Genomic DNA, 21320 nt, shown 5'->3' on the forward strand with positions numbered 1-21320 from the left:
AATGACAGATTAAGCGCAAATTAAGTAAAACCTTTTTTATAGTTTCTTATAAAATTGTATTTCATAATATAAAGTAATTTCTGCTATAACTTTAGTAACAGTGTTGATGAATGCAGTCAACACTACAATGGATTGAGATTATTTTCCCATCATACTCTAAAAAGAGTTCAAATGATGTCACTTCCTGGCTGTCCCTATTTATGAAGTGTTATATTTGTAAATATGAGGAAATGGAATGAAAGGAAAGGATATTGTAACAGTGTTGAGTGAAAAATGTTGACCTGCTAATGAACTTAAATTATAACAACATTTTTAGTAAAATAAATTAAATATCCATCTGACTTAAATGTTAATATCATGTTAGATAATTATGGAGTTTCTTCTGTAATTTCAGGCCTTATTGAGGAGAATGAGGAGAGCGAAGAGGAGGAGAAACATCATGTTGAAGCTGGAGAAAAAATTTGCTCACAGACTGAAAGTGTTTCTTTACTGAAAACAAGAGACAAGAAATGTATCACCTGCCGTCAGTGTGGAAAGAGTTTCACACGCAAACAGAGTCTCAAGATGCACATGATGATCCACACTGGAGAGAACACGTTCACATGTGATCAGTGTGGAATGAGTTTTAGACACAAACCGAGTCTCAAGGATCACATGAGGATCCACACTGGAGAGAAACCGTTCACATGTGATCAGTGTGGGAAGAGTTTCAGACAAAAAGGAACCCTTAAGATTCACATGATCATCCACACTGGAGAGAAACTGCATGAATGTGATCAATGTGGCAAAACATTTTCCTGGGCTTCAGGCCTGAAGAATCACCTGAAAGTTCATTCACAGGAGAAACCACATTCATGTTCTTTGTGTGGAAAGAGTTTTTCAGTGCTGCAAAAATTAAAAGAACATCAGGAAAGACATACTGGTGTGAGAAATCATATGTGCTTTGAGTGTGGGAAGACTTTTATTTCAGCTGGAGATTTGAAACAGCACCAGAGGATTCACACTGGAGAGAAACCTTACAAGTGTTCACACTGCAACAAGAGATTCAGTCAGTCAGGAACCCTGAAAGCACACGAGAGGATCCACACTGGAGAGAAACCTTACAAGTGTTCACACTGCGACAAGAGATTCACTAGGTCATATTTTCTGAAAGTTCATGAGAGGATCCACACTGGAGAGAAACCGTATCACTGCACTGCATGTGGGAAGAGTTTCACTGATTCATCTTCTCTACGCAGGCATACAAAAAACAATCACAGCAAGTAGTTCATCTTCAGATGCAGCAATTTCAGTTCTGATGCCGCATCCTCACCAAACGTGACACCATCATGCAAAACATTCTCTTCAATATGAGGGTACGTTTACAAGACAACAAGGTACAGAACCGTAGGAGGCTGGTTATGAGTGTCTTTGTTCCCTGCTGTCTCCGCCAGATTCAAAATATATCTTTGTTATTTTGTCATTTTCTGCTTGTCCGGCAATTTGCAAAAACAAACTTATTCCTGCAGCGATGTTTCCAATAACAGCATCTTTATGTGGTGTGAAAAAGTCACATAAACCACACAAAATCAGATCAGAGCAGTCAGACTGAAAGAGATGGCCAGAAATGCGTTTCGAATATGGATTCAAACCACATGAATGTAGCTTGAAACGGATTTGTAAAAATCGCATTTCATGTAATTGTTTTGCCTTTCACACTTGCTTAATCTGATCAAATTTCAATCAGAAATGCACAAAAATTGAATTTGGATTGACAATCTGAACTGCCTAAATGTTTTATTCTTGTATATGAATTTGCTTCATGATATAAATTATATCATTATGCTTTATTATGAGTTTTATTTTATGTTCTTATAATGCATGTATCTTTTGTTTACACTTTCGTGAAGGAAAGTAGAAGGTTTTTACAGGTTCAAACTGTTATTGTTGGAAGCTGAAGAAGAGGCTGATTTATTTTTAAAGGGTTCACCCAAAAATGAAATTTCTGTCATTAGTTACTCACCCTCGTGTCGTCTCAAACCTGTAAGACCTTCGTTCATCTTCGGAACTCAAGGCAAGGCAAGGCAATTTTATTTGTATAGCACATTTCATACACAATGGTAATTCAAAGTGCTTTACATAAAGAAGAAGAATAAAAATAGTACATAAGGAATAGAAATAACAGTAAAAACTGAATTTTGCTATCTGGATGGATGAGCTAGGAAGTCTCAGGGAGTTTTTTTGTTGTTGTTGTTGTTGTTGTTGTTGTCCGTCAGAGTGGATCTAAACGGATCTATGCATCAGAGCAGATCTGAATGGATCTTCCTCACACGACAGGACTGCTACCTGTTAAGGCACTTCAAACTGATAAACAAAGTTTCAATCTCCCCTTTTGCCAAGACACCTCAAACTGCACCACACAGCCCTAATCCCCCTTCTGGAGATATCTTATCTATGCAACACAGTTCAAGTTTCCCCTTTGGAAATTTCCACCTTTGGAAAATGTCCTGACTGTAATCCAGAGATATCTTAACCATGCACCACAGCTCAAATTTCCCCATGGTTTGTACCAAATTTTAACCTAATCACAAATGCTTTCTTCCTAATTCCCCCAGCTCTTTCAACCAGACAGCAATATTTAAAATGCATTAAAAGTCAGAATAACAAGATGATACATAAAAGATATAAAATACATTAAAAATGAAATAAAAACAGGAAAAGGAATTAAAAGAATAAAAAGATAATACATATAAAATAAAATGCAAACAGTTTGGACATAGCACAGTGCTCAATCAGCAAATGCATAGATAAAAAGATGTGTCTGGATTTGAATGTGGCTACTGTTGGAGCACACCTGATCTCTTCTGGAAGCTGGTTCCAGCTGCAGGCTGGCGTAACAGCTAAAAGCAGACTCTCCTTGCTTTGAGTGAACCCTTGGTATTTCTAACTGATGTGATGCTATTGATCTGAGTGATCTGTTAGGTTTATATTCTATGAGCATATCTGCAATGTATTGAGGTCCTAGGCCTTTGAGTGATTTATAAACAAGTAACATTACTTTAAAATCAATTCTAAATGCAACTGGAAGCCAGTGCAAGGACCTGAGGACTGGTGTGATGTGTTCATGTTTTCTGGTTCTGCTCAGAATCCCGGCAGCGTTCTGTACGAGCTGCAGCTGTCTTATAGTCTTTTTGGGAAGACCAGTGAGGAGCCCATTACAATAATCCACCCTGCTGGTGATGAAAGCATGAACAAGTTTCTCTAAGTCTTGACTGGAGACAAAGCATCTGATTCTTGCAATATTTTTGAGTTGATAATATGCTGGTTTAGTTACTGTCTTTACATGGCTACTGAAACTCAGGTCTGACTCCAAAATCACACCAAGATTCCTGACTTGATTTTTAGTTGTTTGACCCCTAGAGTGAAGGTACGTGTTCACTTTGAGAACGTTCATCTTTGTTTCCAAACGCAATGACTTCAGTTTTGTCTTTGTTTAACTAAAGGAAGTTTAGGCACATCCAATTTTTAATTTCATCAATGCACTGGCACAGGGAGTCAATGGGGCTGTAGTCGTTAGGTGATAGGGCTAGGTACCTCTAAATCGCCATCACCTGCTTTAAAATGGAGCATTTAGAAGCATTAAAAGGCGCTCCATTTTAAAGCAGGTGATGGCGATTTAGAGGTAATCAGGGAACCGGCTTTACTGACGAAATGCGCGTGAGAATCGCATGCGATATATCGGCCAGCCCTAGTGTCATCTGCATAGCTGTGATATGCAATTTGGTTCTTTCTCATTATTTGGCTCAGTGGCAGCATATATAGGTTGAACAGGAGGGGTGCGAGTATTGAACCTTGAGGGACTCCGCATGTCATGGATGTCCACTCAGACTTATGGTCACTGATACTCACATAATAACCTCTCCCTTCTAAGTATGACATGAACCATTTAAGGACCATCCCAGAAAGCCCAACCCAGTTTTCCAGCCTGTCAAGAAAGATGTTGTGATCGACAGTGTCAAATGCAGCACTGAGGTCGAGTAGAACCAGCACTGATAATTTACCTGAATCTGTGTTAAGGCGAATATCATTTATTATCTTTATGAGTGCTGTCTCTGTGCTGTGATGCGGTCGGAAACCAGATTGAAAGTTTTTTTTCAACTTTTTCAATGATCTTGCCTATGAAAGGAAGATTTGAGATTGGTCTGTAGTTGCTCAATATGGTGTTATCCAGATTACTCTTTTTCAGGAGGGGCTTAACAACTGCAGTTTTCAGAGATTTTGGAAAAGTCCCAGAGAGAAGTGAGGCGTTTACCACTTCTAGGAGATCTGCTTCTAAACAGTTAAACACGCTTTTGAAAAAAGATGTGGGAAGTGTGTCAAGGGCGCAGGTTGATGTTTTAAGGTGCTGTACTGTTTCTTCCAAAATTTTACCATCAATTGCTTCGAAAACAGACATAATAGCTGCTTTCTGAGGTTGTGATCTGATCTTTTTTACCCCAGTGCAGCTCAAGGATGTTGCTGATCGCCTTTCTGATATTATTAATTTTCTCAGAGAAGAAGGAAGCAAACTCACAGCATTTGCTGTCTGAGAGCATTTCACTGGGGATCTGACTTGGGGGGTTTGTTAGTCTCTCTACAGTAGCAAAAAGAGTGCGGGTGTTGTTTAAGTTTCTGTTTATAATATTTGAGAAGAAGGTCTGTCTATCTTTGCCTAATTCCACATTGAAAGCATGAAGAATATCTTTATAGATGTTATAATGGATTTCGAGTTTTGTCTTTCGCCACATGCGCTCAGCTTTTCTGCATTGTCTTTTCATATTTTGCACTGCTGTTTCTCCATGGTGCTTTTTGTCTGCCACTTTTCTTCCTGACTTTCACAGGAGCAATGTTATCAATAACATTCTGTACTTTTGAGTTAAAAGAATCAAGGAGAAAATCAACAGAGTCTGCAGATATGGTTGGTGTTAAAGATATAGCCTTCATAAACAGTGCACTAGTATTCTCATTTAAGCATCGCTTTTTGACCGAGACAGATCTAGCTTAAACAGTTGGAGAGATCAATATATCAAAGAAAATACAGAAATTATCAGATAGCGCTACATCCTTAATGACAATGGATGAAATGTTTAGACCCTTACTGATAATTAAATCTAGAGTGTGTCCACGATTGTGTGTAGGTCCATGTACATGCTGGAGTCAGATCAAAAGTATTCAAAACTGTTAGGATTTCTTTTGCCATATTGGATTCTGCATTTTCTATGTGGATGTTAAAGTCCCCAGTAATAGCAAAACAATCAAACTCAGAGGAAATTGCTGATAACAGTTCTGTAAAGTCCTCCACAAAGGCTGGAGAGTATTTTGGAGGCCTGTAAATATCTATAAGTAGAATGCGAGGAGCACCTTTTAACACAATACCCAAGTATTCGAAAGACAAGTAATCACCAAATGACACTTGCTTGCATTGATAGACATCTTTAAATAGAGCAGCAACACCTCCACCTCTCCTAACAGCTCTGCAGACACTCATAAAAGTAAAGTTAGGAGGGGCTGTTTCATTCAGGATTGTTGAACTGCAACTGTCTTCAAGCCATGTTTCATTTAGAAGCATAAAATTCTAGGTTGTTTGTGGTTATTAAGTCATTGACTAGAAGTGATTTATTTTTAAATGAGTGGATGTTTAAAAGTGCTAACTTAACAGTCTTACTTTCTGTCTCTACAGTAATCTTAGTTTGACGTGTAATAGGCAGCAGATTAAATGGGTTTGCCAAACGGTTTGAGAAGGCCTTAGGCTTTCTATCACGTAACAAAACAGAAATAGAGAAAGCAACAGGCACACTGGGTTCCCACTTGTTCTGTAAACATTTGATAAAGTCACTGTTATCATAGCGGGGACCCGACACACATCACTGAGAGCTGTTATCGGTTGTTTTTGGTTCACCTAGAACAGATGGAGGAGGGTGAGGGCCCTGGCGTTGTGGCAGGGGCCGAAAATTTTACCATCAATTGAGCTCTCGCAGGAGGAGGGGGAGGGCGAGCTGTGCCCACAGGCTTTGGTGGTTTCGGGGCTTGACGCTTTTTTGTTGATATCTGGGGGCTCGCAGCAAAAGAGTGGGAGAGTTTGGTTCCAGTATACACCAGTTCCTCCATTTTCTCTGAGAACACACATCACTGCACAGAAGAGGGGATGCTGGAGAGAGGGATAACGTGTCCGGTGAGAGGGGCTGTTGCTCTGGTGTTACCGGAGGCTGTAATATGTTGTCCTGGCTTCCCTGGATGTTTTCCCGAATGTCGTCCTTGGGTGCTGAATCTTGGAGCAGTTCTAACACGTCACTGTCTCTCGGTGAGCTCTGTGGGCAGGGCTCAGTCAGGATTGTGTCCGTGAGCAGTGGTTGTTGTGGCTGCGTGGTGTTATCATTGACCTTGTGGGATGTGTCAACCGCATGTCCATTCAGGTGTTGAAATGAAGTCCTCTGGTCAGTTGTACTCTGTCCAGGTGTGTTTGTGGCCATTCAGATTGGCACACACTGCTGAAAGGATGATGGAGGGAGAAGTAGATATTGTCCTTTCGCACTCTTGAGCCCAGTTTGTTTGGGTGCAGGCCATCATGAGTGAACAGTTGTCTCTGGGCTCCAGAACAGATCTGAAGTTGTCAATGAAATTCAGTCCACTGTCTGCTCGAACTTTTGCAGCGGCATGTGTTAAGCCCAAGCAAACGTGTAAATCTATCTGCTGGCTGATTTGATCTGTGTCCGATCATGTTTGGGGATTCCTCACCCACATTCATTAACACTTCAAATCTGTTCTCCAGATGTATTGGCGGTGGTAGGGAGCTAGTGTTTGGGGTAGAGGATGCTACTGCATTAATATGTGATACTCGTGACAATCTGAATGTCTCGAGTGCCTTTGGGTCTCGCTCCCTGTGTTGTGCCATCGATTAATATGTTGATCAATTTCGGCACTCAGTATGGTCTGTTTAGGGGCATTAGATTCATGGGACTCACCGACTGTGTGCTGAGGACGTCCATGACGAAGCTCTGTTGTGTGTTCCGTCTGGTTTGGTAGTCCCACAAGTAACTTTGTTTCAAGAACTGCAATCCTTTGTAGAAGTCTGTGGCAGTTTGTGCAGCAGGTAGATTCTTCAACCAGAGGAGGCATATTATTTCTAATCCTTCTTGGATGTAGGCAGCTGTGTTTTCCCTTCTCCGGAATGTAAGCTGATGGCTGCCGTCAGTGGGAGGCTGGTTGGATAAAATTTCCCCTTTTTTGTAGCAATTCTTCCAGTTAAAAAGATTGTTGGTGCCAAGATTTGTCGTTTGAGCACTGTGCTGATTTGCTGTAGTTAAAATTAGGAGATAAAATATAAAAGCAATAGAGCAAAGCACGGAGCTGTAAACAAGAGCGTCCGAACAGTAAGCGAAGCAGGAAGTAAATAAGCTTATTAAGATATTTTTATGAAATGCAAGGATTTTTGAACCACACATATGCAGCAACATCACTGCACCTTTTGAGGTCCATAAAGTTAGTAAAACATTGTTAAAGTAGACAAATTGGCTACAGTGTTTCAACCTTGATGTTATGAAGCAATTTCATTTTTGGGTGAACTAACCCTTTAACTTGATCTTCATTGTAGTTTAATCTAGTTATTTTTCTACTTATTGTGTTTTACTTATGTTTGTGCATTTCAGAAAACATGTAAGATTTACTGTCATGTAGCTTTGGAACTGGCCTTCTTCACTTTTATTCTCTTGAGATGCTTTGCTATCTTGTTGGTCAATAAAGAGAGAGTTCTGTGTAATTTGTTTCCACTTTTACATGCATTTTGTTTTTGAGTCACCCAAGTACTAAACTTTTGTTTGCTGATTCTTCTTGCATCAAGAATACATTAATAATTTTAGTTGCATATAAAACCATGAAATACGCTTTTGTTTGATATGTTTTATAGATGTTTTGCCGTTGTTTACAGTATTTGGCGCGTTTTTGATAATCTACCGTTGATTTCGCCTCACGGTAATGACGTCATCACTAGCACGCTCCCTTCGGTCAGCATCGAGTCTTCTGAGGTAAACAATTCACGCTATTTCGCCTAATTGTAAAATACTCTATACATGGTTTAAATATCATTTACGGGGTAATTTCTGAAACGTTTTTATTGAGTTCGGCGCTATTTGTGTGTCTGCTAACTAAAACACTTAAAGAAGAAGCTTTTATGAAATATCTGTTCCTCTTCACATACAAAACGGTTAGAAATCCAACTATATTTAGATTCATATGAATAAATCACAATGATTCAAGATGGGTGTTATCACGTTTGTCTTTATATTACTGCTATTTTTCATGTTTCATTTTAGAAATAATATTCAGATCCAGAAAGTCAATCTTCTGGCGTCAAAACCCCAAGACTTTGAGAGTGATTTTTCACAACAACTGCAGAATGAAACACACTGAAGAACAAAGAGGTTGGTGTTTATTCCTGATCCTTTATTAATGAGGCTGAAGAACAATAAGGTTATGAAGCAGTTCATCAGATTTAGTGTTCATAGCAGGAAAAAACCTTAAGAGTTGTGAAAAAAACATAGTTTAACCAATAAACACGTTTTTTATGTGCAGGGTACAAAATTGGGCCTGAAATTGAATTGTTTCATTTTCTTGTTTTGATCAAATGGTCAGTGAAACAAGACATTAAACACATCAGAAATTAAACAAAATTGAGAATGACAGATTTACCATTAAGTAAGCAAAACGTAATTTGTTTTCTGATAAACTTGCATTTCATAATAAAGTTATTTCTGCTTTAACTTTGGTAATGGTTGATGAATGCAGTCAACACTACAATGATTGAGATAATTTTCCCATCATACTCTAGAAAGAGTTCAAATGATGTCACTTCCTGGGCGTCACCACTTTAAGAAATGTTATATTTTTAAAAAGGATGAAATGGAATGAAAGGAAGTTGTCGAGTGTTGAGTGAAAAATGTTGGTTAATTATTATAAAGTTTTTATTAATGTGAATTAAATATCAGTTTGTCAGAACTGTAGCACTATTGTGTAGTTCATTAATGTTAATATTATGTTATATATTTGTGGAGTTTATCAACTATTTAATAGTTCTACAGAAACATGGAATTTGTGCCTATAATGTTTTAAAAATAATAATTGGAACATTAATATACAGTGGTGTGAAAAAGTGCTTGCCCCCTTCCTGATTTTTTTTATTTTTTTGCATGTTTGTCACACTTTAATGTTTCAGATCATCGAACAAATTTTAATATTAATCAAAGATAACACAAATAAACACAACATGCAGTTTTTAAATGAAGGCTTTTATTATGAAGGGAAAACAAAATCCAAACCCACATGGCCCTGTGTGAAAATGTGCTTGCCCCCTAAACCTAATAATTGGTTGGGCCACCCTTAGCAGCAACAACTGCAATCAAGCGTTTGCGATAACTTGCAATGAGTCTGTTACAGCACTGTGGAGGAATTTTGGCCCAATCTTTGCAGAATTGTTGTAATTCAGCCACATTGGTGGGTTTGAGCATGAACCACCTTTTTAAGGTCATGTCACAGCATCTCAATAGGATTGAGGTCAGGACGTTGACTAGGCCACTCCAAAGTCTTCATTTTGTTTTTCTTCAGCCATTCAGAGGTGGACTTGCTGGTGTGTTTTGGATCATTGTCCTGCTGCAGAACCCAAGTTCGCTTCAGCTTGAGGTCACGAACAGATGGCCGGACATTGTCCTTTTTTTTGGTAGACAGCAGAATTCATGGTTCCATTTATCACAGCAAGTCTTCCAGGTCCTGAAGCAGCAAAACAGCCCCAGACCATCACACTACCACCACCATATTTTACGGTTGGTATGATGTTCTTTTTCTGAAATGCTGTGTTACTTTTACGCCAGACGTAATGGGAGACACACCTTCCAAAAAGTTCAACTTTTGTCTCGTCAGTCCACAGAGTATTTTCCCAAAAGTCTTGGGGATCATCAAGATGTTTTCTGGCAAAACTGAGACGAGCCTTTAGCTCAGCAGCGGTTTTTGTCTTGGAACTCTGCCATGCAGGCCATTTTTGCCTAGTCTCTTTCTTATGGTGGAGTCATGAACGCTGACCTTAACTTAGGCAAGTGAGGCCTGCAGTTCCTTGGATGTTGTTGTGGGGTCTTTTGTGACCTCTTGGATGAGTCGTCGCTGCGCTCTTGGGGTAATTTTGGCCATCCGGCCACCCCGGGAAGATTCATCACTATTCCATGTTTTCACCATTTGTGGATAATGGCTCTCACTGTGGTTCGCTGAAGTCCCAAAGCTTTAGAAATGGCTTTATAAGGCGTCTCCTGTCACTGGACTGATCAACCAAACAAGTGAAACGTAAATATAAGCTAACTAAACCTTTTCCCAAAGGCCTTGGCTTTAGGTTGTTGCTATATGAGATTGCTCTTTGTGTTGAGACCGTTTATCTAGGGTCAGCATTTAACAGATAAATACATCAGACACATTATCTGTATTCATAGTAAATGCTTATTTACCATTTAATACCAGCATCCAGAAAGACCACAATTGACTCCCCCATAGACTGCTAATTACCCATTCATTACTTTGTCCAATCTGTTGCTCAACTACTTGGTATTCATTCAGTTAACATCCATTTGTGTCATAGTACTTCTGTGTGATTATTGATTCAATCTTCTTAGTAGTTTAGTCATTTTCCCTTTTGTAGTTTAGTCATTTTCCTTAGTAGTATTTAGTGAGTGTGATATTTTACTCTTGTATATCCTTTTGTTATTAAATACATTTTAATCTCAAACTGTGTCATTCTTGTATTGATAATCAGAGTCTCTAAGCTTGCCAGAATCTCATATACCCTTAGATTGTTCAGATGGTAAACTCCCTCCTGGTACCCCGAGGAATGGAGGGAGGTGCCATCTGATACCCACACCCACAGTAAGTGACCTATGGGCTGTATTATTATTTGGTACACTGCAATATTAAACCCAACACAGCCTACATGATAAGAGCTCGCCGAACACGTCCATCTCTCTGGCTCAGTGCCAAAACACAAAAGCAGAGCGAATCATATTAATGTGATCGTACTCTTCAGGGACCAGCCTAGAGTGAACACAACTCTGATCTTTTGTTTTAGAAGGTAGACCATAAAGACTTTCCACGTTTCAGGGCTCAAGTCCAAGTCAAGTCGCATGTCATCAAATGTGGAACTTGAGTCCAAGTCATGCCACTCCACAACCCATTTATAAAGTGGCATCAAATTATCATAATTTTGTGTAGCCTTTGTCTACTTTCATGTTCCTTTTTTTTATCTTTTTACTAATAATGTCAATTTTTACTGTAATTTCAGGCCTGATGGAGGACATTGAGAGTAAAGAGGAGAAACATTGTCATGTAAAAACTACAGAAAAAACTCGCTCACAGACTGAAAGTATTTCTTTGCCGAAAAGAGGAGACAAGAAATGTGTCACCTGCCGTCAGTGTGGAAAGACTGTTGCACACAAACAGAGTCTTGAGTTTCACATGAGGATCCACACTGGAGAGAGACCGTTCACATGTGATCAGTGTGGAATGAGTTTCAGAAAATACATACTGGTGTAAGAGATTATATGTGCTTTGAGTGTGGAAAGACTTTTGCTAGATCTGAACATTTGAAATCACATCAGATAACCCATAGCGGAGCGAAACCGCACAAGTGTTCACACTGCGACAAGAGATTCAAATGGTCAGGATCCCTAAAACAACATGAGAGGATCCACACTGGAGAGAAACCTTACATGTGTTCACACTGCGACAAGAGATTCAGTCAGTCAGAACATCTGAAAACACATAAGAGGATCCACACTGGAGAGAAACCGTATCACTGCACTGCATGTGGAACGAGTTTCACTCAATCATCTTCTCTACGCACTCATACAAAAAAATATCACAGCAAGTAGATCATCTTCAGAACCAGCGCTTTCAGGTCTGACGCCACATCCTCACAAAACATGACACAACACCATCAAGAACATAACATTTTTTCAATATAAATCTGTCCTATCCAGCCACAGTGAGACTCGCGCTTAGGATTGCACATGCGCATTGGCCCATCTAGCCTGAAAAATAAGCTTTTTAATGCTATTTTAGCATAAGAAATGACATTTATTGAACGGTTCATGGCAGATTTTGTTGCTGATTTGAAATATGTAATTTAATTGGGAATTCGCCAAGCAGTTTTGGAGGTTTCAGGATTCCCCCATTAAAATAGATAGGACTTTGTCTTGAATGCCAGAAATAGCTGCCTGAAGGCGTTGCAAATACAACTGCTGAGTGAACAGATTTTCCTTGAAGGAATGCAGGGTTAGTTGTAACACATGGTTTAAATACTTACACATAATGATAGCATGATGAAACTTAGTGTATTTAATAGTTGCCATATCAACAATTTAGAGAAATAATTGCATATAAATTTAGAAATCTTTGGGAGATATCACTAAACATGTATTTAACAATAGCAAAAGAAAATTTCTCAAGTTAATTTTTATATATATCCTAATTATTGTTCATATATAATTCATATTTTCCAGGAGCTCATTGCTTCTACCTTCATTTAAACTGCTAACAGTGATTGTAAATTAAATTTCCTAAATTATTACATTATTTGCTAACTGCATTCTCTAAATTGTAATGTTGACATGCATTCTCTGTAAAGCTGCTTTGAAACGATATGTATTGTGAAAAACGCTATACAAATTAATGTTAATTGAATTGAATTTAATCTATATTTTTTTTTGTTTATTTCAAATTAGACAAATCTGTTATTGATTTAGTTATTCTTCCTCTTACTGTGTATTTAGAAAACACAGAAGATACACTGTCATGTAGATTTGAAACTGTCCTTCTTCACTTTTTTCTCTTGAGATGCTTTGCTATTGTCAAATAAAGAGAAAGATCTGTCTCATTCGTTTCCACTTTTACTTTTTTTTTGCATCACCTAAGTACTAAATTTCCATTGTCTGTTGATTCTTCTTTATCATTCACTAACATACAGTCTGAATTTATTATTCATGCTGCTGTACAAAATCTAGGAATTGCTGTAGCTCATTTTGATATGTTAATTGCTAAGAGAAAGCCTATTTTAATTAGACAAAGCTTTGCTGAACTCTTTATGTATTCTCATGGCAACTACATTGTCTGCTTGCTGCTTTATAAATGCAATATTTCATATTGGCTAGCTTCTTAAATTCTTAGTAATTTAATATTAAAACTGGACTGTTTACGACATGAGGGTGAGTAACAAATGATATAATTTTCATTTTTGGGTGAACTAACCCTTTAAAAGCTTAATGTCTACAAGAACTGACAGAGAAGATTTGCTGATAGAAATTTATATGATACTGTACAGATTGAAATCATAGGGTATAGCAGTGTATTTTTGCTGGATACCAGGCACATATTGGGATAGCAGGGAAGGAAACGGCTTACAAGTTAGCGAAAAAAGCATTAAAGTAAAACTTGGTGGATAAAAAAGTACCCCTTGGGAGTGAGTTAAAATCAGTCATTAGTAATAAATTTAGTAGATTTATGTCAGCATAGGTGGGAAAATAGCAGCAGAGGGAGATGGTATTATAATGCAAAATTAGTAGGAAAAGAACAGTTTTATGGAAGAAGTAATCTCTAGACTAAGATTAGGACATGTAGGATTAAACTCAACACTTGCAATAATGGGGAAGCATGAAATGGTATGTGTGATGAATGTAATGTTTTAGAAACAGTAGAGCATGTAATGTTTAAATGTAATAAATATGATGTCAAACCTAGTCTTTTTAATAATATGGGAAAGGATAAACCAGTAAATATATATATCGGGGCATTTCCTCCAAGGAGGCAAGGGAGCCAGTGCCTCCTCAAAAAAATAGGATGAGAAAATAATCAAACAACACAAATATTGCAAATTATGACATTAAAAAGAGCGCAAGTCACGTGTATTTCTTAAGGAACACTGCCCAACAGTGACACCCGCAGGTAAAGTTACACAGGAGTCATGCCTCCCTTTGCTCTCATAGAAAACCATAGAAAATCATTAGACCCCCGGCGTGCGGTGGGTTTTGTGGGGGGTAATTGAGAACGAATGGGGGAAAGTCACATGAGAGGAGGCAATGTCTCCATCGCGCTATGATTGGATGTAATTGGTTGTGATTGGATATGATTGGTTTGTGCGATAAATCCCGCCTCTTGTTGACGTGCGCGTCAGTTTGAATGAACAAATAATGGCGTCAATTGGATGACTAATTGAAAATTAAGTAAACAGATCACTCAGTTAGATATCACTGCTTTATGTCACGTCAAAATCAAACTTGAAATGAACTGAAAACATGATGACTGCTGGGGGTTTAGTGTAATCAGCTTTGTGAGATTAAAATACAATTCGTGTCCGTGACAGACGAGACGGTGTTTACGGAGCATGACTGATGATCCAAAATAGTCTAAGTTGACAATTAAAAAGAAAAACATCAATACACAAATAAAAAATATTATTTAAGTTATTATTGCCATTAGTTATTATATTGGAATGAATGTAGAAATGCTTAAAACACTAACTTGATGAGATTCTATTTTGATAAATAGAACATTTATTACAATACATTGTTAATTTAAAATTACAAAATAGAATTGTATCTTTTTTTCTCTTTTGATGTAACAAAGTAATGTTCATTTAACAAGAAAAATGTCAACGTTTAGAGTATATATATATATATATATATATATATATATATATATATATATATATATATAAAATTAAAAAACAGATGCATCACCCATAAGCTATACAGTAGGTGGCGGTAATCCTTCTAAGGAGTGAGCGGCCATTAATCAGACGAAGAAGAAGAAGCATCGCTTCTTCGCTCATTCAGTCAGCGCGTTTGTTGTGTCTTCTGAGGTGAGTTCAGCAGTTAAACTATTTCGCGTATTTACACATCTATAAAATACACTTTACACAGTTTGTTGAAGCAACATTTACAAGGTTATTTCTGTAGTGTTTTCATCGGATAAAACTCTATGTAAGCGTCTTTTCTGGCGTCTGCAGACTAGTTCAACACGAAACAAAGATCTGAGGAAAATGTTGAAGTCGGATTTCATAGAAACATCGCTTCGTCATGCTCTTTAACGTGGCAATAAATTAATGATCTGAATAATTTGTCGCTTTGAATGTAGTTGTTAGAAAATCGAACTGTATTTAGATCCATATGGACATGCAGTCATGTACATTTAATGACAGGAATCAGAAGAACCAAACAATTGTTGTAGTTTGTATGTTCGTGCTCTATTTTCACACACTAATTTTGCACTTTAATATACTAAAAATTCTTCTTTAGTACTTATTAAGATAATGTTAAGAACATCTTAGTGTACTCAACTGTGCTATTTTGAGACATTTAGTTACCACTAGTAGTACACTTGAACCCATAACACTACAAATACAGAGATAGTATGTTAAAAGCACATTTAGTTCTAATTCATGGTGTCTCAAAATAGCACAGTTGAATATATTCTTAAGATTATCTTAAGAAGTTCTAAAGAAGAATTTTATTTAAAAATACTATAGACCTTATTTACCAGAGAAACATGCGCGCCGCCATCTTTAGAATATTGTCTTTGAACTTCCGTTTTTGCAGTAGCCCTGTATATTTCTATGGCATCACTGTTGAAGAATAATTAGCTGGTGAAGTGGATTTACCAGTTGTAGAGTTAATGAGAGTTATCATGAGCATTGTTATGTTTAAAGCAAATGTCTTAACAAATGTCAGTAGATCGGGAAGATTTTAAAACGAGCAGTTCATTCATAAATGTAATATCGCTGTGTAAATACAAACCGGAAGTCAAAAGACAACGAGCGCAACGCTGAAAAGGGGCGGAGCTACATAAGGTCTATAGAAATACAAAATTAGTGCACGAAAATAGAGCACTTTAAGTACATTATGGAAGTGTACTTTTTTCACCTGCTATACCTTTTTGACGTGTTTTTGACTATATTGCAAGTAGCGTACAGCAGTCTGTTTACCCACCTTATCTGCTGATATTTCAGTCATGTAATTTAGTAACAAGCTAACACTTGTAACCAATTATCATGAAGCAATGACATTTTAAAGGTGCCCTAGAACTTTTTTTAAAAAGATGTAATATAAGTCTAAGGTGTCCCCTGAATGTGTCTGTGAAGTTTCAGCTCAAAATACCCCATAGATTTTTTTAAATTCATTTTTTTAACTGCCTATTATGGGGCATCATTATAAATGAGCCGATTCAGGGCTACTGGCCCTTTAATTCTCGTGCTCCACGCCCACGGAGCTTCGCGCTTGCCTTGAACAGTGCATAAACAAAGTTTACACAGCTAATATAACCCTCAAATGGATCTTTACAAAGTGTTCGTCATGCATGCGTCGGATTATGTGAGTATTGTATACCGTTATATTGTTTACATTTGAGTCTGAATGAATTTGAGGCTGTGCTTCCGTGGCTAACGGCTAATGCTACACTGTTGGAGAGATTTATAAAGAATGAAGTTGTGTTTATGAATTATACAGACTGCAAGTGTTTAATAATGAAAATAGCGACGGCTCTTGTCTCCGTGAATACAGTAATAAACGATGGTAACTTTAACCACATTTAACAGTACATTAGCAACATGCTAACGAAACATTTAGAAAGACAATTTACAAATATCACTAAAAATATCATGATATCATGGATCATGTCAGTTATTATTGCTCCATCTGCCATTTTTCGCTATTGTTCTTGCTTGCTTACCTAGTCTGATTGATTCAGCTCTGCACAGATCCAGACGTTACTGGCTGCCCTTGTCTAATGCCTTTCATAATGTTTGGGAACATGGGCTGGCATATGCAAATATTGGGGTCGTACATATTAATGATCCCGACTGTTACGTAACAGTTGGTGTTACGTTGAGATTCACCTGTTCTTCGGAGGTCTTTTAAACAAATGAGATTTATATAAGGAGGAAACAATGGTGTTTGAGACTCACTGTATGTCATTTCCATGTACTGAACTCTTTTTATTTAACTATGCCAATATAAATTCAATTTTTCATTCGAGGGCACCTTTAAAATATAAGGGGGTTGTATGCTACACTTACAGCTGTTTAATAAAAAACTAAAAAAAAAACTGGAGAAAAGTGGCATGAATTGCAATGAAAATGACTTGAGCTAGCTGTATTTTCTGTTTTTTCTTACCTCTACGGCACTGTCCTCCACTGCAGCAGCCGAATATAAGTCCTTTGAAAAGACTTTGGTTAATTTTAGGCATTTGGCAGCGCCAGACTTAAGAACCTTTTTTTGCTTTCTCGAACATTTTCTCCACCACCTCTCCTTTTTTTCTAACTTTTACTGACAATTTGCTCGTGTTGCGCGCTCTCTCTCTGATGACTGATTTTGACTGAGTTTGATTGACAGGTGATCTAACCAATCATAACGCCGTATCCGCATTTGTGTCCGAACAAAGCAGTTAGATTAACGTTGTGGACTTGAATTTGAAAAATAGTCTGTAGTGTCACGTCACAGGCTGCTTGAACTGAGGCACTACAGCAATCTGTCAAGACACATTAAAGGATTAGTCCACTTTTAAATAAACTTTTCCTGATAATTTACTCACCCCCATGTCATCCAAGATGTCCATGTCTTTCTTCTTCAGTCGAAAAGAAATTAAAGTTTTTGATGAAAACATTCCAGGATGTTTTTCCATATAGTAGACCTTAATGGGCACCAAACAGTCGTGTAGAACAATTTGAAGCTGCAGTGAAACTAATTTTGACCTTCAACTGTTTGGTGCCCATTGAAGGGGCCCATGATCCAAAAGTGTACAGTGCCAATAGCCACACTAATGTCAACATATGAATGAAATGCTCTGCTGCTTCCCATGTTTTTAACAGAATGTAAAAAAAAATCCTAACGCTCACATCAGTTCACAAATAAATGCTGGAATATTCCCATCAGCCTATAATATACCTCACTTGTGGAAATCAGTTCATGAAAATGCATTAAAGTTGTTCATTTTTTATTTTCATTTTAGGCCTGATGGAGGACAGTGAAGTGGAGGAGAAACATCATGTCACAACTGGAGAAATGGACCAGGAATGTTTCATCTGCGGTCAGTGTGGAAATAGTTTCACATGTAAACAGAGTCTCGAGGATCACATGAAGATCCACACTAAAGAGAAACCGTTCACATGTGATCAGTGTGGGAAGATTTTTACACAACAAGAACCCCTTAAGGATCACATGATCATCCACACTAGAAAGAAACAGCATGAATGTGATCAATGTGGCAAAACATTCTTGTGTACTTCAGCCCTGAAGAGCCACCTGAAAGTTCATTCTCAGGAGAAACCACATTCATGTTCTTTGTGTGGAAAACGTTTAAAATACAAACTGAGTCTTGAGAATCACATGATGATCCACACTGGAGAGAAACCGTTCACATGTGATCAGTGTGGGAAGAGTTTTAGACAATCATCAAACTTTAAGGAACACATGAACATCCACACTGGAGAAAAGCCATACGAATGTCCTATATGTCGCAAAACATTTTCAAGGGCTACAGGCCTATACACCCACCTGAAAGTTCATTCAGAGGAGAAACCATATTCATGTTCTTTGTGTGGAAAGAGTTTTTCACTGATGCAGAATTTAAAAGTTCATGAAAAAATACATACTGGTGTAAGAGATCACAAGTGCTTGGAGTGTGGGAAGAGTTTTATTACATCTGCTTATTTAAAACTTCACTGGAGGTCTCACACTGGAGAGAAACCTTACAAGTGTTCGTACTGCGACAAGAGATTCAGACGATCAGGACATCTGAAAACACACGAGATGATCCACACTGGAGAGAAACCGTTCACTTGTGATCAGTGTGGGAAGAGTTTCACTCAAATATCTTCTCTACTCAGTCATAAAAAATACAATCACAGTAAGTAGATCATCTTCAGATCCAGAAGCCGTGACACACAAATACCATCGAGCAATATAAATCTGTCCTAACCAGCCACAACGAGCGACAGGGCAAAGAAAAAGTTCATTTTGAAGACCAGCAGTGTCAGATCAACTGTGAGATCAACGCAAAGATGGACAGTATCTAAAAAGATTTATTCTTGTATAATTTTGCTTCATTGTATAAAATATACCCCAAAATGAAATTTCATTCATTAATTACCCTCACTGTTGTTTTTCTTTGGAACACAAATTAAGATATTTTGCTCATTTGCTTCAAAGCAAATATGGGCTGGGTACACAAAAACTGTACTTTTATATCGTATTGTTGCATCTTGTATATTAAAGGTGCAATATGTAATATTTTCTGTCCGCTAGAGGCCTATTCAAAATAAAGGCGTAGCTTGATGACAGCAAGTTTGAGGGCGGAATCTTGGGACATGTGGTCTTCATCTCAACGGACGTTGCAAAAGAATAGGGATTGGACTCTGGAAGAAATCATGTTCATGGATGAGATTATTAATGTTACTGTAGTGTGAAGCAGAGCAGGAGCGAGTGTTGTGGAGCTGAACGAGGAGCTGGAGCGATTGATCAACACACGCCTCACGAGCAGCGGGACTTTTATTATGACACAGTCGCCGGCGCCGCTTCCAGTTTTCCGGTCATGAGTATGAGGTAACGCAGCTCTGTTTATCATATTAGATACATTTGAGAGTGTTGAAAATGATGTTATAACGTTACTCTGTGCGTTCGCTCGGCGGCTGCTGTGAGACACTGTTACACACTGCAGTAAGATAGATCGATTTTACAATATCATATTAAATGCTGGATGATTGTGTTGATAAATGGCATGCAATTTATTTTAAAACGTATTGTATGATGGAGAAAATGCTGTATTACTGTTACTAAAAATAAAGCTGCATCTTATTATGCTATGTTAGCTACTTCACAAAATAGTGTTTTTAAACAATAAGACTAAACGTGTTGAGCTATGTAAAAATTATTAGTTTCTGTCAATAAATGTAACCAAACAGTTTTCCCTTTGTCTATTAAAACATGTAAATATTAAAGCGTCTTTGGTTTTTCCATGGTTTCTACAAAATAAAACCGAGGGTAACGTGGGTATGACGCAATTGACAGGCGACTCCTCACACGTCCCGGAGCCTTGGTTAAAATTGCAATTTTCTGACGATTTACAAATAGTTGCAAACATTTGGGATATTGTAAGTACTCAAGTGAACAAAATATATAACACTGGCCTAGTGGTTTTTGGATATTTTACTGCAGAATTCTTACATATTGCACCTTTAAATGGAGGATATCTAGGAAGATGTTCTGTCTTGTTTCTGAATGTTGAGCATCTACTTAATAAAGCTTGAGTCAGACCAAATAAATGTTTTAATCTCATATTCTCTATTATCATTATAGCCAGTAGCTCTCCTGTAAATACATAAACAAAGCAATCTATTTTTTAAATTTTCATTTTTTTTAATAGTGTACATAATTCACACTTGGCCTTTCTCCAGATCCTTTGATGCAGTAGTATATTAGTCCATACAGTAGGGGGCGGTAATACTTCTAAGAAGTGAGCGGCCATAAACCAGACGAAGAAGAAGAAGCATCGCCGCTCTGACGTCATCAGTAGTTTCTTCGCTCATTCAGTTTGCGCGTTTGTTTGTTTTCTTCTGAGGTGAGTTCAGCAGTTCAGATATTTCGCTTATTTACACATCTATAAAATACACTTTACACAGGTTGTTTAAGCAACATTTACAAGGTTATTTCTGAATAGTTTTCAATGGACAAAACACTGCGTCTTTTCTGGCTACTGCAGACTAGTTCAACACGCAACGAACATCTGAGGAAAATAATAATTTTCTAAATAATTTGTTGCTATTAATTTAGTTACTAGAAATTCTAACAGTATTTATATTCATATGGACATGCAGTCATGTACAGTTACTGACAGGAATCAGAGGAACCGGGTGTCATTAGTATTGTTGTAGTTTGTATGTTCGTGTCAGATATGAAAATATAATCTAAGGGCATTTCTATGCAAAAGTCAATTCTGCCTATACTATTATTTTAATAATTTCTTTAATTTGAATTTATTTATTGATCACAGTCTGGGTTATATAATTTAACTATTTGTGGCTTGTGTTTTGAATATTTGATTGACTATTTCATTTATAAAAATATTTTTTTTTATTTATTAGAATGGTATATTCATCAATTCACACTTATTATAAGTCAAATGAAAACCTGAAGCTTTCGAGAATTTATGGATAATGTTAATAGCTTTGGGTATTTCTCCTACATCTTTCAAAAAAAGAGTTTTATCATCTGCACGGAGCATTCTTTAGA

General features: G+C 37.4%; 3 protein-coding genes across 16 annotated transcripts in view; all 3 read left to right on the forward strand.

The window, feature by feature from the left end:
- The window catches only part of LOC125263109 (gastrula zinc finger protein XlCGF7.1-like), a 37361-nt gene extending 24790 nt beyond the window's left edge, over positions 1-12571 (forward strand). For 11 of the 14 annotated variants that reach the window (XM_048181997.1, XM_048181995.1, XM_048181998.1 and 8 more), the window contains one exon: positions 395-2064. In XM_048181997.1, coding sequence (XP_048037954.1) covers positions 395-1266 — 872 coding nt within the window. In that variant the 3' untranslated portion in view covers positions 1267-2064. Of the gene's footprint in view, positions 1-394; positions 2065-8327; positions 8436-11326 lie in introns of those variants that run through there. The other 3 variants (XR_007183685.1, XR_007183684.1, XR_007183686.1) reach the window with 3 other exon arrangements.
- Positions 1-21320, forward strand: part of LOC125263100 (zinc finger protein OZF-like) — a 252439-nt gene that overhangs the window by 100521 nt on the left and 130598 nt on the right. The window lies entirely within an intron of this gene.
- Positions 14786-19183, forward strand: LOC125263111 (gastrula zinc finger protein XlCGF7.1-like). The gene is made up of 2 exons (XM_048182009.1): positions 14786-14899; positions 18043-19183. The coding sequence occupies exon 2, from the start codon at positions 18048-18050 to the stop codon at positions 18945-18947; it is 900 nt and encodes a 299-aa protein (XP_048037966.1). The 5' UTR covers positions 14786-14899; positions 18043-18047; the 3' UTR covers positions 18948-19183.

The sequence above is a fragment of the Megalobrama amblycephala genome, linkage group LG2 (genome assembly GCF_018812025.1).
Source record: "Megalobrama amblycephala isolate DHTTF-2021 linkage group LG2, ASM1881202v1, whole genome shotgun sequence".
In the NCBI taxonomy this organism is placed as follows: domain Eukaryota; kingdom Metazoa; phylum Chordata; class Actinopteri; order Cypriniformes; family Xenocyprididae; genus Megalobrama; species Megalobrama amblycephala.